Source organism: Oncorhynchus nerka, linkage group LG4 (assembly GCF_034236695.1).
Source record: "Oncorhynchus nerka isolate Pitt River linkage group LG4, Oner_Uvic_2.0, whole genome shotgun sequence".
Lineage (NCBI taxonomy): Eukaryota > Metazoa > Chordata > Actinopteri > Salmoniformes > Salmonidae > Oncorhynchus > Oncorhynchus nerka.
The window spans coordinates 13,197,423-13,225,361 of NC_088399.1; the positions used below are offsets into that span (position 1 = coordinate 13,197,423).

General features: G+C 44.7%; 1 protein-coding gene across 3 annotated transcripts in view; it reads left to right on the forward strand.

The window, feature by feature from the left end:
* The window catches only part of LOC115124197 (3',5'-cyclic-AMP phosphodiesterase 4D-like), a 457,268-nt gene that overhangs the window by 283,741 nt on the left and 145,588 nt on the right, over positions 1–27,939 (forward strand). Inside the window, exon 1 of one of the 3 annotated variants that reach the window (XM_065017244.1) lies at positions 8,253–10,386. The exons of the other annotated variants lie outside the window; for them this stretch is intronic. Coding sequence (XP_064873316.1) covers positions 10,301–10,386 — 86 coding nt within the window. The 5' untranslated portion in view covers positions 8,253–10,300. Of the gene's footprint in view, positions 1–8,252; positions 10,387–27,939 lie in introns of those variants that run through there. 3 annotated transcript variants of the gene reach the window in all.

Genomic DNA, 27,939 nt, shown 5'->3' on the forward strand with positions numbered 1-27,939 from the left:
TCTGTTACACCAGGTTTGACATACTCTGTTACACCAGGTTTGACATACTCTGTTACACCAGGCCGGACCTACTCTGTTACACCAGGCCGGACCTACTCTGTTACACCAGGTTTGACATACTCTGTTACGCCAGGTTTGACATACTCTGTTACACCAGGTTTGACATACTCTGTTACGCCAGGCCGGACCTACTCTGTTACACCAGGCCGGACCTACTCTGTTACACCAGGCCGGACCTACTCTGTTACACCAGGCCGGACCTACTTGGTTTTAAATCAATCATGTCAATTCCAATTATTCTAGTTTTTATGACCTTTGGTTGTTTTAAATAGGTTTATGCATCTCCGTTATTTGTGCTTTATTTATCTACCTAATCACTATTTAATAAGGTTCTAGATAGCAATCGGGACAGGAACAGGACCTATTATGTTACACCAGGCGGGACAGGGACCTACTCTGTTACACCAGGCGGGCCAGGGATGGGACCTACTCTGTTACACCAGGTGGGACAGGGACGGGACCTACTCTGTTACACCAGGTGGGACAGGGACAGGACCTACTCTGTTTCACCAGGCGGGACAGGACCTACTCTGTTACACCAGGCGGGACAGGGATGGGACCTACTCTGTTGCACCAGGTTGGACAGGGACGGGACCTACTCTGTTACACCAGGTGGGACAGGGACGGGACCTACTCTGTTACACCAGGTGGGACAGGGACAGGGACCTACTCTGTTTCACCAGGCGGGACAGGGACGGGACCTACTTTGTTACACCAGGCGGGACAGGATCTGGACCTACTCTGTTACACCAGGCAGGTTAGGGACCTACTCTGTTACACCAGGCAGGACCGGGACCTACTCTGTTGCACCAGGCAGGACAGGGACAGGACCTACTCTGTTTTACCAGGCGGGACAGGACCTACTCTGTTACACCAGGCGGGACAGGGATGGGACCTACTCTGTTACACCAGGTGGGACAGGGACGGGACCTACTCTGTTACACCAGGTGGGACAGGGACAGGGACCTACTCTGTTACACCAGGCGGGACAGGGAAGGGAACTACTCTGTTACACTAGGCGGGACACGAACAGGACCTATTATGTTACACCAGGTGGGACAGGGACAGGACCTACTCTGTTACACCAGGCAGGACAGGGATCTACTCTGTTGCACCAGGCAGGACAGGGACGGGACCTACTCTGTTATACCAGGCAGGAAAGGGAGAGGACCTACTCTGTTATACCAGGCGGGAAAGGGAGAGGACCTACTCCGTTACACCAGGCAGAACAGGGACGGGACCTACTCTGTTATACCAGGCAGTAAAGGGAGAGGACCTACTCTGTTATACCAGGTGGGAAAGGGAGAGGACCTACTCTGTTACACCAGGCGGGACAGGGAGAGGACCTACTCCGTTACACCAGGCGGGACAGGGACAGGACCTACTTTGTTACACCAGGCGGGACAGGGACGGGACCTACTCCGTTACACCAGGCGGGACAGGGACGGGACCTACTTTGTTACACCAGGCGGGACAGGATCTGGACCTACTCTGTTACACCAAGAGGGATAGGGAAGGGACCTACTCTGTTACACCAGGCGGGACAGGGACATGACCTACTCTGTTACACCAGGTGGGACAGGGACAGGACCTACTCTGTTACACCAGGCAGGTTAGGGACCTACTCTGTTACACCAGGCAGGACAGGGACCTACTATGTTACACCAGGCGGGACAGGGAAGGGATCTACTCTGTTACACCAGGCAGGACAGGGACCTACTCTGTTACACCAGGTGGGACAGGGAAGTGACCTACTCTGTTACACCAAGCGGGACACGAACAGGACCTATTATGTTACACCAGGTGGGACAGGGACAGGACCTACTCTGTTACACCAGGCAGGACAGGGACCTACTCTGTTGCACCAGGCAGGACAGGGACGGGACCTACTCTGTTATACCAGGCAGGAAAGGGAGAGGACCTACTCTGTTATACCAGGCGGGAAAGGGAGAGGACCTACTCCGTTACTCTAGGCAGGACAGGGACGGGACTTACTCTGTTATACCAGGCAGTAAAGGGAGAGGACCTACTCTGTTATACCAGGTGGGAAAGGGAGAGGACCTACTCTGTTACACCAGGCGGGACAGGGAGAGGACCTACTCCGTTACACCAGGCGGGACATGGACCTACTATGTTACACTAGGTGGGACAGGGATGGGACCTACTCTGTTACACCAGGTGGGACAGGCAAGGGACCTACTCTGTTACACCAAGCGGGACACGAACAGGACCTATTATATTACACCAGGCGGGACAGGGACAGGACCTACTCTGTTACACCAGGCGGGACAGGGATGGGACCTACTCTGTTGCACCAGGCAGGACAGGGACCTACTCTGTTATACCAGGCAGGAAAGGGAGAGCACCTACTCTGTTATACCAGGCGGGAAATGGAGAAGGACCTACTCCGTTACACCAGGCGGGACAGGGACCTACTCTGTTACACCAGGCGGGACAGGGACAGGACCTACTCTGTAACACCAGGCGGGACAGGGAAGGGACCTACTCTGGTACACCAGGCGGGACAGGGAGAGGACCTACTCCGTTACACCAGGTGGGACAGGATCTGGACCTACTCTGTTACACAAAGGCAGGACAGGACCAGTACCTACTCTGTTACACCAAGCGGGACAAGGAGGGGATCTACTCTGTTACATCAAGCGGGACAGGGACAGGACCTACTCTGTTCCATCAGGCGGAACAGGGACAGGACCTACTCTGTTACACCAGGCGGGACAGGGAAGGGACCTACTCTGTTACACCAGGCGGGACACGGACAGGACCTACTCTGTTACACCAGGCGGGACAGGGACGGGACCTACTCTGTTACACTAGGTGGGACAGGGACAGGACCTACTTTGTTACACTAGGCGGGGCAGGGACAGGACCTACTATGTTACACCAGGTGGGACAGGGACGGGACCTACTCTGTTTCACTAGGTGGGACAGGGACAGGACCTACTATGTTACACTAGGCGGGACAGGGACGGGACCTACTCTGTTACACTAGGCGGGACAGGGACAGGACCTACTATGTTACACCAGGCAGTAAAGGGAGAGGACCTACTCTGTTATACCAGGTGGGAAAGGGAGAGGACCTACTCTGTTACACCAGGCGGGACAGGGAGAGGACCTACTCCGTTACACCAGGCGGGACATGGACCTACTATGTTACACTAGGTGGGACAGGGATGGGACCTACTCTGTTACACCAGGTGGGACAGGCAAGGGACCTACTCTGTTACACCAAGCGGGACACGAACAGGACCTATTATATTACACCAGGCGGGACAGGGACAGGACCTACTCTGTTACACCAGGCGGGACAGGGATGGGACCTACTCTGTTGCACCAGGCAGGACAGGGACCTACTCTGTTATACCAGGCAGGAAAGGGAGAGCACCTACTCTGTTATACCAGGCGGGAAATGGAGAAGGACCTACTCCGTTACACCAGGCGGGACAGGGACCTACTCTGTTACACCAGGCGGGACAGGGACAGGACCTACTCTGTAACACCAGGCGGGACAGGAAGGGACCTACTCTGGTACACCAGGCGGGACAGGGAGAGGACCTACTCCGTTACACCAGGTGGGACAGGATCTGGACCTACTCTGTTACACAAAGGCAGGACAGGACCAGTACCTACTCTGTTACACCAAGCGGGACAAGGAGGGGATCTACTCTGTTACATCAAGCGGGACAGGGACAGGACCTACTCTGTTCCATCAGGCGGAACAGGGACAGGACCTACTCTGTTACACCAGGCGGGACAGGGAAGGGACCTACTCTGTTACACCAGGCGGGACACGGACAGGACCTACTCTGTTACACCAGGCGGGACAGGGACGGGACCTACTCTGTTACACTAGGTGGGACAGGGACAGGACCTACTTTGTTACACTAGGCGGGGCAGGGACAGGACCTACTATGTTACACCAGGTGGGACAGGGACGGGACCTACTCTGTTTCACTAGGTGGGACAGGGACAGGACCTACTATGTTACACTAGGCGGGACAGGGACGGGACCTACTCTGTTACACTAGGCGGGACAGGGACAGGACCTACTATGTTACACCAGGTGGGACAGGGACGGGACCTACTATGTTACACCAGGCGGGACAGGGACAGGACCTACTATGTTACACCAGGCGGGACAGGGACGGGACCTACTCTGTTACACCAGGCGGGACAGGGACGGGACCTACTCTGTTACACCAGGCGGGACAGGGACGGGACCTACTCTGTTACACTAGGCGGGACAGGGACAGGACCTACTCTGTTACACTAGGTGGGACAGGGACAGGACCTACTCTGTTTCACTAGGCGGGACAGGGACAGGACCTACTCTGTTACACTAGGTGGGACAGGGACAGGACCTACTTTGTTACACTAGGCGGGACAGGGACAGGACCTACTATGTTACACCAGGCGGGACAGGGACGGGACCTACTCTGTTTCACTAGGCGGGACAGGGACAGGACCTACTATGTTACACTAGGTGGGACAGGGACAGGACCTACTTTGTTACACTAGGCGGGACAGGGACAGGACCTACTATGTTACATCAGGCGGGACAGGGACAGGACCTACTATGTTACACCAGGCGGGACAGGGACAGGACCTACTCTGGTACACCAGGCGGGACAGGGACGGGACCTACTCTGTTACACCAGGCGGGACAGGGACGGGACCTACTCTGTTACACTAGGCGGGACAGGGACAGGACCTACTCTGTTACACTAGGTGGGACAGGGACAGGACCTACTCTGTTTCACTAGGCGGGACAGGGACAGGACCTACTCTGTTACACTAGGTGGGACAGGGACAGGACCTACTTTGTTACACTAGGCGGGACAGGGACAGGACCTACTATGTTACACCAGGCGGGACAGAGACGGGACCTACTCTGTTTCACTAGGCGGGACAGGGACAGGACCTACTATGTTACACTAGGTGGGACAGGGACAGGACCTACTTTGTTACACTAGGCGGGACAGGGACAGGACCTACTATGTTACACCAGGCGGGACAGGGACGGGACCTACTATGTTACACCAGGCGGGACAGGGACCTACTCTGTTACACTAGGTGGGACAGGGACAGGACCTACTCTGGTACACTAGGCGGGACAGGGACAGGACCTACTTTGTTACACCAAAGCCAACTGCTGCTACTGTGTTGGCAAGACCACCTCTCCCTGTAGAGAGCTAGCTGCCAGCCTTGTCTCCAGGGATTCTGGTTGCATCCAAAAGGGACTTGTCAAAAGTAGAGCACTGTTACACCAGGCGGGACAGGGACCTCTGGGTAACATTTGGGATGCTGACTGAGATTCAGGGAAGCATTGCGAACATTCTGGAATCAAACTAAATACATGTGGCCCCACCGGAGAGTGTGGGATCAGGGTGAGAGTCGGATGGTGTGTGTGTGTATGTTTGGTGTTGCCTGGGGACTGATGGGGTAGGTTTGGTTAAAACCGGTTCCTGCTCTGGCTAGGCTACTCAATGCTCTGTGTTCTTCCCCTCTGTCCAGACAGGAGCTGTTATGTTAGGCATGCAGGCTAATGCACAAAGCACAGGAGGAGACAGAGAATATCCCCAGCCCTAGTTCTGATGATTGAATATGTCACAATAACACATACACACACACACACTGACACATGCCAACACACACTGACACATTCACTTACATGCACACTCAAACTGAACTCGTACGCACACAGATACACCTATTTAAATGAACACACACACACACACACACACACACACACACACACACACACACACACACACACACACACACACACACACACACACACACACACACACACACACACACACACACACACACACACACACACACACACACACACACACACACGCGCACACGCGCATACGCGCACACACGCACACACACACACACACACACACACACACTGAAAGCTGTCCACCCTCTCATTTTATCATCAGCTTTGACACTCCCATTATTAACAAATTCAACCAAGCATTAAGAAGAATTTGCTTACACACAAATGTATACGTTTATTATCCTAGCCTGTTGAACAGATGGCTAAGGAACCACACCCTTCCGAATGTTATCAGAATATTCTCCATGGTTTAACAACATGATTAACTCTATCGCTGTAAAGACAGTCCACTAACAAGACATTGAGCGTTGGTGTTTTAACACAGCTAGGGCACACGGTCATCTGAATTAGCTATGGACGTTAGGTCAGGGCTGGAAAAGTCCCTCCCGATCCGTAGCCCTAGAGGAGACGGAGGAGGGAAATTAAACGAGCATGTGACATCACCACATCTCCACAGCCTCAGAAAAAAAAGAAGAAAAAACCCCAGCATTGAGGCGAAACCATCTCTGTGTTCCGCTGTGAATATCTGTTCCAGTGAAATGTTAATGACGCGTAAAATCTTGAAAGGAAGCGGATTGCCATGTCTAATCAATGTGTTGAAACCCTGTAGCTCGTGCTGCAATCCTCTGAAGACGCCTAAATAATCATGTCTACACTATGCTGTACTTTTGATGGTCCAGGGTCTGTAGTTAAATGTGCTCTGTGGGACATAAAATGAGGCATTCCGTATAAAAAGACCACGTACTGTAGCAATTCAAAAACACAGCATAAGACGCAGCTGTTGCTGTGGTTGCAATTTCGATCTCAGTGCTTTGCCCGATGCAATTCGGGCCTGGGCATACAGTATCTGGTGCCAACGCCAAACTGTCTGTACTCTGTGGCCAAAGGATTTGTGTGTCTGTGCCCCTCTCATATTTTCCCCCATAAACCGAAACAGCCTTTTTTGAAGGTGGATACCTTTTTTATGACCTAGGCTTTTATATCATACGACAATTTATAAATCACACACTGCCATGATGAAAGTCTGTTGTTGTTCTATGGAAAAAACACACTACTAGATCGCTTAACCCACTCTCACTGACATTATATGGCCCTGTGTTCTGAAAGAAGCCTTCATAGATCATATTCAGACAGATATTTATCCATCCACATTGAGACTGGATAACTTTTCATGATACATTTCAGGCTTTACCTTGAAACATGCTCTAACTTGTCTGCATCATGTCTGCATCATGGGTCATTCCTTAAGACAGGCATCACTGCAAAGTTGCCTGTTTACTATTTCCTCCCTGTCCTAAAATGGCATGAACAAAGCATGGTTGGGGCACCACCAGGGTCATCCTGGGGTGTCGCTGCAAAAGGACCAAGCGAGGTTCACTTCAGACTATAGTAAATAGAGAGATAGAGAGATATAGCTAGAGGTGCATTCCTGACAGTAAAGGAGATGATGGAGGGAGAGGCAAATGTAATAATGGAAATGCATAATGGACGATAAGAGATTGGAATGTGAAGAGATGTTAACTTCATGGAAGAATGCTAATTTGTTTTGGAAGAAGGGCTGGACTTGTAGTGTAGTAGTGGACCTCTCTTGAACATTTCAACATTTTTAAACAGACAGTCTTATATTAATCGGTTTTATGTCAATCATGTCAATTTAAATTCCTCTAGTTTTTATGACCTTTTGTTGTTTTAAATAGGTTTAAACATCTCCATTATTTGTGCTTTATTTATCTGTCTTTAGCTTAGTTGAATATGTATACACTCTTAGAAACAAATGGTTCCAAAAGGGTTCTTTGGCTGTCCCTATAGGAGAACCCTTTTTGGTTCCATGTAGAACCCTTTTTGTTCCAGGTAGAACCCTTTTTGGTTCCAGGTAGAACCCTTTTGGGTTCCATGTAGGTTTTACATGGAACCAAAAGGGTTCTACCTGCAAACAAAAAGGGTTCTTCAAAGGGTTCTCCTATTGGGACAGCCAAAGAACCCTTTTGGGTTCTAGATATAAACTTTTTTTAAAGAGTGTACCTGTTAGTTAGATTTATACTTAATACCTGGTTGAATACCAGTTAGTTGATAATTTCATCAGATAAGTGATATTCAACCATGTATTATATACAAGACTAACTGACATGTATAGATATTAAACAGGTTAAACAAGTCAGTTGAAACACACCAACAGCAGCCAGTCTAATCAGCTGTCATTCCAAATAGCCTCTCTCAGACACCTGAAAAGCTGCCTGTAGGGATCTCCCCTAAAGAGGCCCCCTCTGACTGACGATTCCACCAACATTCAGACACACACTCCCTCAGTCTCACACTCACAGCCACTCTGCTGCAGACGGGAGCCGGCTCTGCAGGCTAGAGATCGAGAGAGGGAGAGAGAGGGAGAGAGAGAGAGAGAGAGAGATTCTCTGGGCCCAGACAAAGACAGACAGGCATCCTGCTATGGATTAAGAGGACCTGACATACAGCTGGATTGTGGAGTCTTACAGAGAGAGAGAGAAAGAGAGTTGTTTTGTGCAGGAGGGGCGTGTGTTTTGTGTGGGGTGTTGTTTGTGTGTGTTGTGAGACAACGTGTGCTGTGTCTGTATATGTGTCTGAGTGCGTCCCGCATCTGTGTGAGAGTCAGTGTGTGCATCAGTCCCTGTGTGTGTGTGTTTATCCTGCACATACTACCAGGCATAGAGTGGGTCTCTCTTGCTCGGTGTCCCCCGCGTGGGCTCTCCTCCTGGGTGTTGCTAGACATACAACTCCCCCGGGCTGGTTCTAGGTCTGGCCGTATGACCAGGGAAGGAAAGCCAGTCCAGAGAACCAACAGGACATCACAGACCAGGCACAGTTTCTTCAGATGACACCTGGCATACCTCTACCACCACCACCATGGAGGTATCTTACCTAGACATTATATACCTCTACCACCATCAGCCAGGCTGCAATACAAAAATGAAGATACTGAAAGTTCACTCCTGATCACTTGCCATTTGCTAGTTTTTTTGTATGTTCATACTGCCTTTGTGGCTTGAACCGGGATTGGGTGTACATTAACTTGCCTGACAGCTTTACTATAGACATTGAAAATATCCATTGCAGGAAGAATGTGGTTTAGATATTTTTGGAGAGAAGCGCAGCTCTCCCTAGCAACTCTATCAGTCTGACTGGTCGGGTTTTTCTCTCCACCCGTTCGGTCCACCCATCCATCAGGGAGCGAGAGAACATGAATCAAGCTGTTGACGCTAAGAGGATCAATAACATGAGCAGTTAGCTATGACCCCTGGCTGACCATGAGCAGTTAGCTACCATCCCTGGGCCTCCACGGATCATTGACATCACAGGAGGTTGTGATCAACCAGGAAGAGAAAAGCTGACCTGCAGTTTTCTTGACATGGCACCAACGTGGAAAATGACCCATGGATTTAGGATTAGAGCGGAATCCTCACCTTTCACTTGGAGGAAAAGGAACGTTGTTCCTCCACTCAGATGAAGCCTCAAAAAGTGTAAATTTCCTTAGGTGGATGAGAGGGATGAAGTGATTGAGGAAGAGATAGCGACTGAGAGAGAGAGGAGAGGTAGAATTCTCTGGGGGGAATCCAGCGATGAGACGTTCACGATGAAGACCACGGCAATGTGCCGGAATGAGTTTGATGTCCTAGTTGGAAGTCTTCCCAGGAAAAGGAGAGACAGATGTTCTCCTTTTGTTGTACTATTGCAGAATATCCTTCTAACAGTTAAAGAGAGAGACAGGGGATTTCCTGACTTGACTGGTTTCTGGTAGACTTTTCTGTGGAGTTTGTTTTTCAGGAGGGTATTGAAAGATCCTTACATGCCTGAGTATTGACACATTCGCCTTAACCACTGAACCCTGGACAAATATTTACCATGGTGTTGTGCCACTGGGCACAGACGTCAGTTCAACGTGTAGTTTTTATTTACATTTGGCTGAGTTGTCAATTATTGTAAATTCAACATGAAATCAACAAAAAAAATATCACCATGTCAATGGATTAAGGTTAAAGGTGAAGAAAAGCCCTTACGGTGATGACTCTCTGCAAATCCAATGAGTTTTCCATGTTAATTCAACGTCATCACATATATTTTTGGGGTTGAAATAATGTGGAAACAACGTTGATTCAGCCAGCTGTTGCCCAGTGGGGTAGTTCTAACCCCCGGCATAAACCAGTTCGTTCACCAGATATCATTTGGACAAATGTCACCCTCCCCAGCCAAATCGAAACTCTGCTTCACATTGAGAAGCCATCGAATTTGACTTTCAAAACCATGAAAAAGAGGGGAGAGACCATGTTTGTGAGATTCTAGTCTTTTATTTTAACCTGTGAGTGACAAATACTGTAGCAAAACGAGCACACACCTTTAGCTTAAATGAAGGCGGGTCGCTCTCAGGCGGGACGGGAGAAGAAAATGATGCACGTGAACAACTTCCCCTTCAGGAGGCATTCCTGGATCTGGTGAGTAGGCCTCAGTTCATGCTGGAACGTCTGTAGGGTATTACGCCATGGAATAACTGGAAAACACAGAGAGGCTGGCATTTGGTTTAGGTTTGTGTGCGCGTGTGTATTTGTGTGTCTGACCTTCTGAGTAAGCTATTGTGTGTGTGTGTGTGTGTGTGTTGTCTGTGTGTGTGTGTGTGTGTGTGTGTGTGTGTGTGTGTGTGTGTGTGTGTGTGTGTGTGTGTGTGTGTGTGTGTGTGTGTGTGTGTGTGTGTGTGTGTGTGTGTGTGTTTGTGTGTGTCTGCCTATCTGTGTTCGGCCACTTAATGCCTTGACAAGTGCACTTTGTCTGGGTAAGTCTGTCTGTGGAGGTGTGAATGAGGAGCTTGCAGGTCAGTCTTAGCCAGCCTTAGGAGGTTATATTATTTGTAGTGTAAACATGACTACCTGTGTGCCCACGGCCAAACACTGTGACCCGAGATGTGAGGGAGACTGTGCTGTTGTATTTAATTCAATATCACTTAATTAATCCCTTCTAGGGCAATTAAAAGGGTGTTTTCCGTGCCACAATTACATGTCCTGCACAACACTGGATACAGACATACAGTACTATAAAGGCCACAGGGTATTTATCATGGAAATAAGTAGCTATGGAACATGCAGACAACTCAAGACAGTGATGTCATCTAAGGGGACTTAAAGGCCTGTGTATTGCATTTAGGTGGTGTCCTGCTTGACCAATGGGAGCTGCTGGTGGAAGTGTCTCCTATTGGTTATTAGCCAATCACATTATAGCATGACAGCCGCGATTGGCCAATATGTAGAATTTACTCTAAGGCTGCGTTCACACAGGCAATTCTGATATTTTTTCCAGTAATTGGTCTTTTGACCAATCACATCAGATCTTCTCACATCGGATCTTTTTCAGAGCTGATATGATTGGTCAATAATGAAAGAAAAAAGATCTGAATTGGGCTGCCTGTTTAAAGGCAGCCTAAGAGTTGCCTTTGGTTTTCACAAGACCACTTAGTCAAATCAAATTTTACTTGTCACATGCGCTGAATACAACAGGTGTAGACCTTCCCGTGAAATGCTTACTTACAAGCCCTTAACCAACAATGCAGTTCAAGAAATAGAGTTAAGAACAGATTTAGGGAGGGGTACATTTGACATTTTTTTAAATAGTCCAGGTGGCCATTTGAGTAATTGTTCATCAGTCTTATGGCTTGGGGGTAGAATCTGTTAAGGAGTCTTTTGGACCTAGACTGGGCTCTCCAGTACCGCTTGCTGTGTGGTATCAGAGAGAACAGTCTATGACTTGGGTGACTGGAGTTATTGAACATTTTTTTGGACCTTCCTCTGACACCACCTGCTATAGAGGTCCTGGATGGCAGGAAGCTTGGCCCCGGTGATGTACTGTACTGTAGTGTCATAATGAACAAAAAACACATCTATCAGTGCACACACAGAGAGACTGTACCTGTCCAAACACACACACACACACACACACACACACACACACACACACACACACACACACACACACACACACACACACACACACACACACACACACACACAATATAGCTATAGCTATAAGTTTACAGTAATGTTAATACTGTAAGTCGCTCTGGATAAGAATGTCTGAAAAATTACTAAAATGTAAATGAATAGACCGACACACTGACAACTTCCCCATCAAGCACCCCACAATTATCACATGACAGCAACGTCACAAACATGTAGTGTTGTACCACTTTAAAGTAAAAGAAAGAATGTACAGCTAATCTCCTAAAGCAGCTAAGCAAACAGACATGTCATCGAAGGGAGAGGCACAGAGAGAGACAGTTCATGTTTTTGCCAGCTCCAATGACAATAAATACCTCCTCCTTCCAGGCAATTGGCCCTGCTTATTTTCCAGCCAGGTCATTCAAGATTGACGTCAAAAATGGAAGTCTAGCCATGTCCTGAGGACGTCGGTAATCAGCTTCAAAACCGGACACTAGGGGTAACAGTGAGCGCTATTGTCATCAAACAGGCTTGGGTTGTAGACGTGGGCGTGTTCGATCCCAGTCGTGGGGTTTTAACCCTATCCCAAACCTTAACCCTTACCTTAACCCTTCAGAATGAGTGACTAAACCTAATTGTTTAACCCTATCCCAACCCTTAACCCTTACCTTAACCATTCAGAATGAGTGACTAAACTTAATGGTTTAACCCTATCCCAACCCTTAACCCTTACCTTAACCATTCAGAATGAGTGACTAAACGTAATGGTTTAACCCTATCCCAACCCTTAACCCTTACCTTAACCATTCAGAATGAGTGACTAAACTTCATGTTTTAACCCTATCCCAAACCTTAAACCTTAACCCTTAACCCTTACCTTAACCATTCAGAATGAGTGACTAAACTTCATGTTTTAACCCTATCCCAAACCTTAACCCTTAACCCTTACCTTAACCATTCAGAATGAGTGACTAAACTGAACCCGTAACTTAAAAATCTGACGTTTGGAGAATGTGGATGAACGTCTAATTCTGCAGTGAGACTGTGAGAGCTTGTTGTTATTTTCATACAATCACTGAGTCAATCTTAAATGTAAGATCTGCGTAGAGACCACAGGCGTGTATTTAGCAGCGAACTCGCCCGTTCAAAAATCATAGGTTTGGTGAGCCTGTCTATTTTCTGTTCCATCTGTCAGGAAAATCATTTGCTGTTGTCTCCTGAGAGGAGGCTTTTCACAATTGTTCTGTAACTTCATAGCACAAAAAAAAGAGGTTCACCAAAACAGAGATGCACAGGGGTTTCTTTCGAGTGTGAATAACTTTGTGATAGATATGGAAAACACCTCAAAGACGGTGACCTTTGGGTTTCTGAAGCAGAGTGGAGGATACTGGAGTTTGGTGCTACTGTAGACAGAGAAATAATGTGCCTAATTTATAATATCTTATATCTAACATTCACAATATGTCGATCAAATTGATGATTTTTCACAGCATGTGAAAACTCAACCACTGCTTTGCCACAGTACCAAGCTCTAAAATGTGAATGACTTTTAAAGTTACTCTTGTGTATAAGAAACAGAAAGAACCAAAAAATAATCTTACACTATCCAGAATAGCCGGTGAGATTTCCAAACCTACTTGGCATTGGCAATGAATAACACTGTCACCTTATGTGAACCGCACATCAACCGGCAACACGTTCCAACCCTCCTAATGAATAGTGTCGTCGTTGCTAATCATCTGTGTTCTGGCTGAACATGTGTGAGCAAAGCAGGCTGATATAATGTGCACTAATGAGATAATGAGATTACTGTAGCGTATTGGCACTGTGTTCTGGGCCCTGTGTTTGAGCCGTTTTGTTTTTGCCGCGTGGAGAGAAGAGATTAGGATAGTATGTTCCCCCGAGGTGACCGTCAGACAGACATATCCTGCGCCTTATCGTCTTGAGGGGCTAAGTGAACGACTTCAGGAAGTCAACATGTCTTGGACTGTTCTGAGAGCAGCATGTGTTGTTTTGTCAGTGGTGTGTTTTAACTGAACATTCAGAAATGAGTTTCTCTGGACAGGATTCAGGATAGTCAGAGTTTATTTTGACTGTTGTAAAACACATTCGAAACAGTAAGCTATTTTCAATTGGTCAAAGATAAAGGCCCAATAATGTGATTTTTCTGTGTTTTATATATATTTCCACACTATGAGGTTGGAATAACATTGTGAAAATGATTATAATGCTGTTTTAGTGTAAGAACTGTATGAAAAGAAACGTCATCTTGTTTTGGTGGGTGGAGTTTTGGCCTGGATGGTGACATCACCAGGCGGTGAATTAGTCAGTAGACTCACAGGTTTTCCCCTCCCCACTCAGACATGTCGCAGACAGTCCTAAGCAACATTATTGCATGAGAAATTGCTCTTTGCAATCTAAAAAAAGTTTATTTGTATCATTTTAATTCAAAACAATCACAGTTAATTGTTACCCAGAAATGATTTTATATTGAGATAAAATAAAAATAAAAGTTTTAAAAATAAAAATAAATGCTGCATTGGACCTTTAACAAAAGGCCAGCAGGGAAGCAGCATATTAAACAGTCTGACAGTGTCCACTACTAGTGTACTAAATAGTATGCAAAAAAAATGTTTTTTAGTATGTGATCAAAAATAAATAATTGTACTCTGACTGCATCATCTAATGTGCGATTGCGTTGACTCACGCCATTCGTTCATTTTGGTACAGCGGGTCAATTTATCTGATTATCAACTAAAAAGACGAGTGAATTTTACTAGACCAAACACCAAAATGAGTATGCAGCTTAAGTATGTAGTACGCTAGTATGGGTATTTGGACATGGCCACTGTATTGAAAAGCATTCTACCGTAAGTTATTTGCAATTTTTTCAAATAATAGTTCAATTATGTGTTGGTTTTGGTTTTTGTACCAGAGACAATTCACCTGCTAGAATACAGCTCTCCTGACTCTCCCCACTCTCCTTACTCTCCACACCCTCCTCACTCTCCTCATTCTCCACACCCTCCTCACTCTCCCCATTCTCCACACCCTCCTCACTCTCCCCACTCTCCTCATTCTCCACACCCTCCTCACTCTCCACATTCTCCACACCCTCCTCACTCTCCCCACTCTCCTCATTCTCCACACCCTCCTCACTCTCCTCATTCTCCCCACTCTCCTCATTCTCCACACCCTCCTCACTCTCCCCACTCTCCTCATTCTCCCCACCCTCCTCACTCTCCTCATTCTCCCCACTCTCCTCATTCTCCACACCCTCCTCACTCTCCCCACTCTCCTCATTCTCCACACCCTCCTCACTCTCCTCATTCTCCCCACTCTCCTCATTCTCCACACCCTCCTCACTCTCCCCACTCTCCTCATTCTCCCCACCCTCCTCACTCTCCTCATTCTCCTCACTCTCCTCATTCTCCACACCCTCCTCACTCTCCCCACTCTCCTCATTCTCCCCACTCTCCCCACTCTCCTCATTCTCCCCACTCTCCTCATTCTCCTCATTCTGTACAGCACTTTGAGATATCAGCTGATGTACGAAGGGCTATATAAATACATTTGATTTGATTTGATTCTCCACACCCTCCCCACTCTCCTCATTCTCCACACTCTCCCCACTCTCCTCATTCTCCACACCCTCCTCACTCTCCCCACTCTCCTTGTCCCAACATGGTTCTAGAGTGTTTTTAGCTTTCCCATCCTAGTTTATGGACACCACCCTCTACTCTACAACTCCCAGATCCACCCCCACACCACCTGCTAACAAAGAGCAGCGAGAGGAAAGATTTGTCCTTTCTCAGCACCAGGTTCTCCTACCCTCTCTCAACACACTGAAAATACAGCTAACCTTTTCAGAGCGAACACTGATGACTGTATAAAAGGGATTTGGCAAGTGGAGACACGCTGCACAGCACAACGCCCATCCTCATCTGCTGTAATCACTGAGCTCTGACGTCAGTCACATTGTATACAGACACAAACGTACACATACACACGGTTATTGAACATATATTATGCACTGTTATTATGCACTAAATTGGTACACGCAGCCAATGTAGCTTTAGTGACACTGGAGAGGTTTTCAAAGAGTTTATCTATGTGGGTTTCTGTTAGTGATGGGGTGGGGGGGGGGGGGGACATCAATATAGTTACATATCTTGATATTATTATATATCATATCATTTCGACAATATCGCAATATTATTTATGCGCTAGTTGGCTGTACCTGCACCAAAACTCCAGTATTTTTCCTTAGCTTGTTCCTCATCTTCTTTTTAAATAGGGAGACTGGATTGGGTATTTGTTTTCAGCACTTTTATTTCCATGACTGATCAAAACCTTTCTCATGGCTTCTCTCTGGTCCCTCTGCAGCAGATATATGGTGAGCAGTATCGAATTGCGAATACATATAGAATTGCGAGAATCGTTAGAATCACATTACATATCGTATTGGCACCTAAGTATCGTAATAATATTGTATTGTGAGGTCCCTGGTAATTCCCAGCCCTAGTTTCTATTGTGGCTTGTGACAGACAGACAGACAGACAGACAGACAGACAGACAGACAGACAGACAGACAGACAGACAGACAGACAGACAGACAGACAGACAGACAGACAGACAGACAGACAGACAGACAGACAGACAGACAGACAGACAGACAGACAGACAGACAGACAGACAGACAGACAGACAGACAGACAGAGGCCTCTCATATACCTGTCATGGTAATAGACCTTAGACAATAAGATTACCACTTCAAAGACTCATGTGTTTATCATGAGACTCCCAAACTTGCCTCTTCGCCTCCGACAACAAGGCCGCTAGCACTCAGCGAATGTAATGACATTTTGAACCAGACATAATTACATCAGACAGATTAGGTTGGTCGTGGTGTGGTCCTTTGGCTCAAAATCTCTGTTGACGCACCAGAAGGATCATTTTCTGTTTTTGCTATTTTCGTAATCTTCTTTCTAGCAAACTTTGCAACGGATAATAATTGAGGGTAATATCATGAGTTGAAAATCATACGATGGAAGGAAAGCTGAATGCGACAGCTTCCCTCAGACAATCGCCCATTGTTTTCACGTTACTTTATAACATTCTTGAAGGTTTTCAGTATGCAGTCATCGCTTACCAATCAGGTCTCAGTCAGGTCTGTCATTATGACGTGGCCTCTTGTCATGTGGTTGGGGACTTATGGCCCCATAATGGAGTAAGGCCATCATGTGCTCTTAATGAATGATTCATTGAATGGTAATTACTATGGAGGTAAGGGTTTCAGTGTGAGTATCCTTTACCAGTCACTGATTGAAAGCACATGGCTGATGGTGGTAATGATTCATCTGTGAGAACCCTGTGTAATTTACTTCACAGACACTCTTCATATTGATATTGCCCTTTTGGGGCGTACTCAGTAAAGTCTGAGCATTTTAGACAGAAATGTTCTTTACAGCACCAACGTGGGAGAATAATGCGCTTATATTTAGCCACTTTTATGTTGGATTAGAGAAATTGCTGGACTTGGTGGTTGATTGTCTCATTGTCCCAATTATATACACTGAGTGTACAAAACGTTATGAATACCTGCTCTTTCCATGACATGGACTGACCAGGTGAATCCAGGTGAAACTATGATCCCTTATTGATGTTACTTGTTAAATCCACTTCAATCAGTGTAGATGAAGGGGAGGAGACGGGTTAAAGAAGGATTTCTCATTTCTATTAGGAAGGAGTACTTAATGTTTTGTACACTCAGTGTAAATGTTTAGTCTCCCAGGGACCGCAGAGGGAAATTATTATTCAGAGATGTAAATGAAAAGATGACCAGACAAATGAATAAGTACAGACGACTCAATGACCTCTCCCTTGGTATAGGATGAGGAGTACATCACATCTGAAGTGACTACAGCAATCTGCTTGGCTCGGATCCCCTCCGATATCACCGATTTAATGGATGGGAGATTAAAAGCATAAGAAATGGGTCCTGGCTGGCGTTGTTACAAAAGTGCTGAAATATGATAATCATTTCATGTCTTCTATTTTTCATGGGAAAGATAGTCGCAGGTGAAACACTACAACACTTTCAGTTTAAACAGAATAGATACAGCTGCAAAGGAAAGCAATGGAGTCATTACTAACCCTGTTGTCTTCTCCAGTATTGCTTCCGAATGAACCCTGACCTTTTTGTTTTGCTGAGTTTTATCCCTCATCTTGTTCTCTCATGTTGATTATGGCATTTATTTTAACCTTAATGTTGTTGAGGTCCTCATTTTTTTGTTGAGCCTGGAACTTTTGAACCCTAGGTTTGTTGTCTTATGCTGAGTTTTGAACTCAAATGACCTTGTTTAGTTTTTTTCTTATTTAACTATGGCACATATGACCTGTTTGACTCTCTACCTTCAAATGCTATGGCGTAGGTGTTCGTGACAAACACCAATGAATCCCTGCAATTCTCTGTGTATGTTGGCCCCAGGACTTTAGGCAACAGGCCATAGTGTGACATGCATCAACCAGCGTTGTGGAAAGGTCCCAAGCGGGGGAAAATCCTAATACATCTGTGCCTTTTGCAAAACAACCTCCAGTGCCAGACGATGTAACATTAATTGGTGTTGGTTCCTAACCCAGTGGTATTCAATCGAGGGTCTGCAGCCCCTAGGGGTCCCCAGAGGTACTGCAGGGGGGGGCCGCAAATATATAAAGTATGTTTTTATGAATATTGCTGGAATACAGAATAAACTCATTTTGAATTACATACTTACAGAAGAAAGGAGAAGAATATATTTTTTCTAATGATGGCACTTTATTTCTCAACTTCTAACATTGAACCAATTACACTCATTGGAGTATTTTATTTAACCTTTATTTAAGTAGCCAAAACCTAACACAGATGATGCTGGGCCAATTGTGCACTGCCCTATGGGACTCCCAATCACGGCCTGTTTTGATACAGCCTGGAATCGAACCAAGCTCTGTAGTGACACCTTGAGCACTGAGATGCAGTGCCTTAGACCGCTGCACCACTCAGGAGCATCTGACATAGACTTTGAAAAATCCCCCCACTAATATTTGATCAGTGCGGCAAGTACCTCTGGCTGCTGATCAACTTTCTTGACTTGGACATACACTACCGTTCAAAAGTTTGGAGTCACTTAGAAATTCTTGTTTTTGAAAGAAAAGCACATTTTTTGTACATTAAAATAACATCAAATTGATCAGAAATACATTGTAGACATTGTTAATGTTGTAAATGACTATTGTAGCTGGAAACGGTTGATTTTTAATGGAATATCTGCATAGACGTAATGAGGCCCATTATCAGCAACCATCACTCCTGTGTTCCAATGGCACATTGTGTTAGCTAATCCAAGTTTATCATTTTAAAAGGCTAGTTGATCATTAGAAAACCCTTTTGCAATTATGTTAGCACTGCTGAAAACTGTTGTCTGTTTAAAGAAGCATTAAAACTGGCCTTCTTTTGACTAGTTGAGTATCTGGAGCATCAGCATTTGTGGGTTTGATTACAGGCTCAAAATGGCTAGAAAAAAAGAACTTTCTTCTGAAACACGTCAGTCTATTCTTGTTCTGAGAAATGAAGGCTATTCCGTGTGAGTAATTGCCAAGAAACTGAAGATCTTGTACAACGCTGTGTACTACTCCCTTCACAAAACAGGGCAACCTGTGGGAGGCCGCGGTGCACAACTGAGCAAAAGGACAAGTATATTAGAGTGTCTATTTTGAGAAACAGACGCCCCACAAGTCCTCAACTGGCAGCTTCATTAAATATTACCCGCAAAACATCAGTCTCAACGTCAACAGTGAATAGGCGACTCCGGGATACTGGCCTTCTAGGCAGTTGCAAAGAAAAAGCCATATCTCAGACTGGCCAATAAACATAAAAGATTAAGATGGGCAAAAGAACACAGACACTGGACAGAGGAACTCTGCCAAGAAGGCCATTATCTCGGAGTCGCCTCTTCACTGTTGATGTTGAGACTGGTGTTTTGTGGGTACTATTTAATGAAGCTGCTAGTTGAGGACTTGTGAGGCATCTGTTTCTCAAACTAGACACTCTAATGTACTTAGGTGAAAGCACCAATTTGTAAGTCGCTCTGGATAAGAGCGTCTGCTAAATGACTTAAATGTAATGTAAATGTACTTTTCCTCTTGCTCAGTTGTGCACAGGGGGCCTCCCACTCTTTCTATTCCGGTTAGAGACATTTTCAAATCAAATCAAAGTTTATTTGTCACGTGCGCCGAATACAACAGGTGTAGACCTTACAGTGAAATGCTTACTTACAGGCTCTAACCAATGGTGCGGAAAAAAAGGTATGTGTGTGTGTGTGTAGGTAAGTAAAGAAATAAAACAACAAAAAGACATTTGAAAAAAGAGTAGCAAGGCTATATACAGACACCTGTTAGTCAGGCTTATTGAGGTTTGCGCTGTTCTGTGAAAGGAGTAGAACACAGCATTGTAAGAGATCTTCTGTTTCTTGGAAATTTCTTGCATGGAATTGCCTTCATTTCTCAGAACAAGAATAGGCTTACGAGTTTCAGAAGAAAGGCCCGTTTTATTGCTTCTTTAATAAGGACAACAGTTTTCAGAAAGTGTCCTTTTAAAATGATAAACTTAGATTAGCTAACACACGGTGCCATTGGAACACAGGAGTGATGGTTGCTGATATTGGGCCTCTGTACGCCTATGTAGATATTCCATAGAAAATCAGCCGTTTCCAGCTACGATAGTCATTTACAACATTAACAATGTCTATAATGTATTTCTGATCAAATGGACGTTATTTTAATGGACAAAAAATGTGCTTTTATTTCAAAAACAAGAACATTTCTATGTTAACCCCAAACTTTTTAACAGTAGTGTACATTTTTGTTTACATACACATACACACACAATTATAATGTGGGGAGGTCAAAATAATGAAGAACAATCTTCCAAATATATTTGTTTTAAAATGTTGATTACTCTTTGTCATTGTGATGATTCACCTGATGATAAGACCAGACGTGAATATATATATTTTTTAGCTAACCTATGATAGGGGTCCCTAGTTCGCTGGTTTGCCTGGGGTGTGGTCAAAGACATCTCCCTGGAAATATGGCTACCAGTTTTGACTTGATATTGCCACAGACATAAGCAAATAGTTGCTCCTGTTCAGTTTGACCGTCATTGCACACCATAGGTGGGCTGAACACATGGCAGAAATGGTCGTCTTCCAAATAGAAAATTCATGGATTGATAGTTTGACCATTAGAGCATAATAAGGGCACTGAGATGTGTTCTCTAGTATAACTGCAAAGTATATACACCACCAGACCCTTTAAATCAGGTCCAGTAGCCATTACTCACCTAACCCTTCTGCTATGGGTTCACAGGCAGCTTCATAGCCATTATTTAATTTCCTTCACAGACATGACAAGATTCAGCAGATGTGAATCTACAGTATATAGGCTCTGGTCATACAGGTTGACTATCACTTGAGGCAGATCTCCAGGAAGATCAACTTACCCCCATTCCAAATCTTACCTAAAATATTCAGAGGATAAAAGTAAAAAAGGCCATGAATCAGCGCTCTGGGATTTTTTCCAATGACGTACTACAAGCTCAAGGCTTCCCAGTTGTATCATGGTATGTGACAGAGATTGTTTCATTGTGTGAATTTGTCAATGTCACATAAACAAGGGCTCTGTCAAGAGGAACTAGCTTGGCATCCTCTCAACCTGCCCCAGGGGGCTAAGTGGGAAATGAATCAATTATTTATTGAAAAATAAATAGAGGCAACTGTAGAAAGATCCCCCCCCCTCTCCCCCTTAGTGGTCAGCTGTACGTGGTTAGGGTATCTATGTAATGAGGCCTTTACATGAAGGAGGCCTTTATGTGAAAAACACCTTCGTAGTTTCAGAGGATTAAAGGGATACTTCTGGATTTTGGCAATGAGGCCCTTTATTTAATTCCCCAGTCAGATGAACTTGTGGATACCATTTGTATGTCTCTGTGTCCAGTATGAAGGAAGTTAGAGCTAGTTTCGCCAACCAGTGCTAACTAATGTTAGCACAATGACTGGAAGTCTATGGGTATCTGCTAGCATGCAAAAAGATAATGCAAACCATTCAACAACAAAACATTGTATATTAGGGTGTGTGTGTGTCACCTCACAGTGTGATTATGTTTAATCACATTTTTTATAGGTAATTTTGCTGCTTGCCTTAGCAAGAGATGGAGATGGACGGGAGTTCATGCGATCATAAAATAATGTTTTTTTGAGTTGAACTCTTTTTTTGTTATCAAAATACGTTTTTTTGGGCAGAAATGCCTCCTGGAACGTGAACTTTCATGTGCCTTTATAAAAAACGTGTATGCCATCTGTAAATATGAATATAATTGTTAAATTACGAGCCCAGTTGGTTTAGCCATGTAAAAAGTGAGCAACCTTATCGCTAGCCATGATTGGCTGAGATAATGAGTGAGCTGGAAATGCTGAGAGATGAGTTTGGATTGGTCTGCCATGGAGCACGCTTCTGCCTATAACATGAGCTGGTCAGTATGTGTAGGTAATCTTTTCTAAAGAGGCTTTTTTGAAAGATATCACATAGTAGAACTGTATACGTGTTGCTCTCCACTTTCTGGGGGATCAAGTTTTGAAATCCATGGAATTAGAGTATGATAGCTAAGGAGATGGAGAAAATTCTGGTGTTTGATTGCAAATATGCAGACAGAGTCGAAAAGAGAACACAGAGAAAGCTGTTGTAAAACACCTGTCTCCGGATTACATCTTCAAACTAAGGGCAACCATGGCATCCGTGACAGAGAAGGAGATGCATCCATCCATATATATACGGGTAACCGAGTCTAGCTAGCTACATTTTCAGATAATACACGTTTTTAATTTTGTCAGAAAGTCAATTTCATTTAAAGTTAGTGTACTGTTAGCTAGCTAGCTAACATTAGCTGGCTGGCTCACTAGCTAACGTTACATGTATGATCTGTGTAGTAATATTTTTCTTATCTCAGAGCTATTTACATTGCTAGTTATAACCCCTCCCCATCTTCCCCTCCCCATCTTCACAACAACTTGTTAAACCTAGTAGGTTAGCTTCCTCAACTTGCTCAATGGTCACAGTCTTTATTGAGGTTTAGGTCTTAGAGAACGTTTTGAAATAAATACAATGCTTTTAGTTTCAGATGTATTTAAGACCAGTTTATTATGAATCACCCATTCCGATTGGACTGTAACTCCTAATGTAGAACCTCAGTGAGCTCACTGGCTTTGGGTGCTGGCATGTAGAGAGTGGAATCATCCACATACATAGGCAAGTTTTAATGCCATGTGCACAAGTACAGTTCTTGCAATCACTAAACCTACAATCCAGTAATTAATAACAATGTAATACTAAATATAACATAAGGTAGAACAAAAACACGAAAAATTAAAAATAATAAGAACATGACAAAGTAAGTAAGTAAGTAAGTTATACTATATAAAGGGTGAGACAGTTCCATTACCATATTTACAATGTGCAGGGATACTGGAGTGATAGAGGTAGATATGTATGGGGGTAAGGTGACCAGGCATCAGGATATATGATAAAGAGAGTAACAGCAGCGTATATGATGATTGTATCTGAGTGGGTGTGTAGAGTAGGTGCATATTATGTGTGTGTGTGTGAACAAATGATGTGTGTGTGTTTGTGTAGGGCTCTGTGAGTGTGTTTGTGTAGGGCTCTGTGAGTGTGTTTGTGTAGGGCTCTGTGAGTGTGTTTGTGTAGGGCTCTGTGAGTGTGTTTGTGTAGGGCTCTGTGAGTGTGTTTGTGTAGGGCTCTGTGAGTGTGTTTGTGTAGGGCTCTGTGAGTGTGTTTGTGTAGGGCTCTGTGAGTGTGTTTGTGTAGGGCTCTGTGAGTGTGTTTGTGTAGGGCTCTGTGAGTGTGTTTGTGTAGGGCTCTGTGAGTGTGTTTGTGTAGGGCTCTGTGAGTGTGTTTGTGTAGGGCTCTGTGAGTGTGTTTGTGTAGGGCTCTGTGAGTGTGCATAGAGAAGAGAGCGCAAAAATAAAAAAAAAAGATACAAGGGTCAACTCAGAGAGTCCATGTAGCCATTTTGTTAGCTTTTTAGTGGTGTTATGGTTTGGGGATAGAAGCTGTACAGGAGCCTGTTAGTGTCAGACTTGATGCACCGGTACCGCTTGCCGTGCGGAAGCAGTCTATGGCTTCGGCGGCTTGAGTCTTTAATGATTTTCCAGGCCTTCTTTTCACACCACCTGATATAGAGGTCCTGGGTGGCAGGGAGCTCGGCCCCAGTGATGTACTGGGCTGTCCGCATCACCCTCTGTAGCGCCATGCGGTCGGTGCTATTGCCATATCAAGCGGTGATGCAGCCAGTCAAGATGCTCTCAATGGTACAGCTGTAGAACTTTTTGAGGTTTTGAGGACCCATGCCAAGCCTTTTCAACCTCCTGAGGTGGAAGAGGTGCTTTCGCGCCTTCTTCATGACTGTGCGTGTGTGTGTTAAGTCCTTAGTGATTTGGACACTACAGCTCCATTAATGTGGATGAGTGGTGTGCTCGCCCCCCTGTTTCCTGTAGTCCACGATCAGCTCCTTGGTCTTATTGACATTGAGGGAGAGGTTGTTGTTCCGGCACCACACTGCTAGGTTACTGACCTCCTCCCTGTAGGCTGTCTCGTCATCGCCGGTGACCAGGCCTACCTACCACCGTCATGTCTTCAGCAAACTTGATGATGGTGTTGTAGTCGTGCGTGACCACATAGTCGTGGGTGAACAGGGAGTACAGGAGGGGATTAGGCACTCACCCCTGTGGGGTGCTCTTGTTGAGGGTCAGCGTGTCAGAGTGGGATCTTGCCTACCCTCACCAGTCTAGCGTCTAGGTGCAGAGGGAGATGTTCAGTCCCAGGGTCCTAAGCTTGGTGACGAGCTTGAAGGGGACAATGGGGTTGAACGCTGAGCTGTAGTCAATAAACAGCATTCTCACAGAGGTATTCCTCTGATCTAGCTGGGTGAGAGCGGTGTGGAGTGCAATTGAGATTGCGCCAATCATGGATCTGTTGGGGCGGTATGCAAATTAGAGTGGGTTTAGGGTGTCTTGGATGATGGAGTTGATGTGCGCCATAACCAGCCTCTCAAGCATTTCAAGATTACAGATGTGAGTGCTACAGGGCGGTAGTCATTGTGGCATAAAGCCTTAGAGTTATTGGGAACAGGAATGATGATGGTCAGCTAAAAACATGTGGGGATTACAGACTGGGACAAGGAGAGGTTGGAAATGACCGTGAATATGCCTGCTAGCTGTTCTGTGCATGCTCTGAGAACTGGCCCTGGAATCCTGTTGCCCCCATGCTGACCTGATTAAAGACCTCACGTCGGCCTCGGAGAGCGAGATCACCCAGTCGTCTCAGTTGGTGGTGGCCCTCACGCAGCAAGGCATGATGTTGTTATTTTCAAAGTGTGCATAAAATGCATTGAGTTGGTCTGGTAGTGACGCGTCGTTGAGCAGATCATAGTTGGGTCTTCCTTTGTAATCCGTAATGGACTGTAGCCTCTGCCACAAATGGCGGGTGGTGAATCCGGTGTAACATGATTACATGATTTTGCTCGTTTTAGTTGTCCTTATATTTGTGTAAGACCAGTGGCAAATCATTAAAAATAAAGAAACGGCCCAAGGCAACTGCCCTGATGTGAGAGAAGCTTTCATTGAATAACACTCACTGGGGGGTGATGTTAAGCCATAGCAAATGAGTTTCTTCAATAACAATTTATGATCAATAATATCAAAGAACTGAAATCTAATAGAGCTCCAACAACCGTCTAGATATCCATTTATTTTAACCAATCATCAGTCATCTGAGTGCAGAACAAGTTGAGTGCCCTTCTCTATATGCATGCTGAAATTCTATAGTTAACTTGCTCTCTGAAAAATAGCATTGTATTTGGTCAATCACAATTATCTTCTTCAGTTTACTAAGAAAAGGCAGCAAACTGATTGGGTGGCTGTTGGAGCCAGCCAAGGGTGCTTTACTATTTTTAGGCTGTGAAATTACTTTAGCTTCCTTCCACGCCGGTAGACACACACACTTCTTAAGGATTTAGTTAAAGATATAGCAAATAAAGGTGGAAATACTGTCTGGTATCATTCAAAATAGTTTCCCATCTAGGTTGTGTATACCTGGTGGCTTATCATTATTGATAACAATAGTTTCCCATCTAGGTTGTGTATACCTGGCGGCTTATCATTATTGATAACAATAGTTTCCCATCTAGGTTGTGTATACCTGGTGGCTTATCATTATTGATAACAATAGTTTCCCATCTAGGTTGTGTATACCTGGCGGCTTATCATTATTGATAACAATAGTTTCCCATCTAGGTTGTGTATACCTGGTGGCTTATCATTATTGATAACAATAGTTTCCCATCTAGGTTGTGTATACCTGGTGGCTTATCATTATTGATAACAATGGTTGTGTATAACAATAGTTTCCCATCTAGGTTGTGTATACCTGGTGGCTTATCATTATTGATAACAATAGTTTCCCATCTAGGTTGTGTATACCCCATCTAGGTTGTGTATACCTGGTGGCTTATCATTATTGATAACAATAGTTTCCCATCTAGGTTGTGTATACCTGGCGGCTTATCATTATTGATAACAATAGTTTCCCATCTAGGTTGTGTATACCTGGCGGCTTATCATTATTGATAACAATAGTTTCCCATCTAGGTTGTGTATACCTGGCGGCTTATCATTATTGATAACAATAGTTTCCCATCTAGGTTGTGTATACCTGGTGGCTTATCATTATTGATAACAATAGTTTCCCATCTAGGTTGTGTATACCTGGCGGCTTATCATTATTGATAACAATAGTTTCCCATCTAGGTTGTGTATACCTGGCGGCTTATCATTATTGATGGATAACAATAGTTTTTCCACCTCTCCCACACTAACTTGACCAAATTCAAAACAGGAATCCTTTCTCTTTCATTATTAGATATTTTATGCAAAAAAATATGATAGTTCACTGTTCAATATTGTCATTTCACTTCTGAGTTTTTCCACTTTACTAGTGAAATAGTAATTAAAATGATTGGCAATGTCTAAAGGTTTTGTTATAAATGACCCATAAACGTCAATGAATGAAGGAGGTGAATTGGGTTTTCTGCCCATGTTGTAATTTAAGGTATTTTTTCCATTGTGTTTTATATAATTTATCTTTGTTTGGTAATATAATTTATTCTTATTTGTCTTAAGTTTAGTCATACAATTTCTCAATTTACAGTATGTCAACCATTTACAGTATGTTGACATATCCAAATCCATCAATGGGATTTCACCTCCAAATCAAGAGGGTGTCCTAGAGAATAGTGATGGAGCTATCCTCCAGTCTTGGGGAGTGACCAACTATGGGAACAGCAGCGAGCATCATGCCAGCAGACCCTCAGGTTCCTCAGCAGGTCACATGAGTAATACAGGCCAGTGCAGGGGTTAACAGCTGCAGAGGGGCTCATTAAAGCCAGAGAGAAATTGTGTGTGTTTGTGTGTCCCTACTCACATTGGTCTGTGTGTGTGTGTGTGCATGTTTTTGCATGAGGGAACCACGCTCCATAAAGCACACCATTCATGCTTCACAGGCCCCCATGTCATAACAGCACACCAGGGCTTACTAGCATACATTATGTAGGGCATTCACTCACTGCTCTAGAATGTAGGGAAATATAGGGAAATTCAAGAGGGTGCTACTAAATTCATGTCTAAACCTAGTTTTCTTTACCTTATGCCATTATGAATCACATTCAACTAATCATTAGATTGTTCTCTATATTATTTTAACTTGAATATGCTTGTATTTAACAGTGTTGATTAAATAAGAACTTTAGTTTGTTGTGACAGGGCCAGCTCTTGGTTCTATCTCCTCCATCGGCATTAGGAGGTGGTAAAATAAGGAGGTGTTTCCACGGTTTGCAGCAATCAAAATCAACTTGATACCCTCGTCATTTTCATCACCAGATCCGTGGCTTTCTATTCC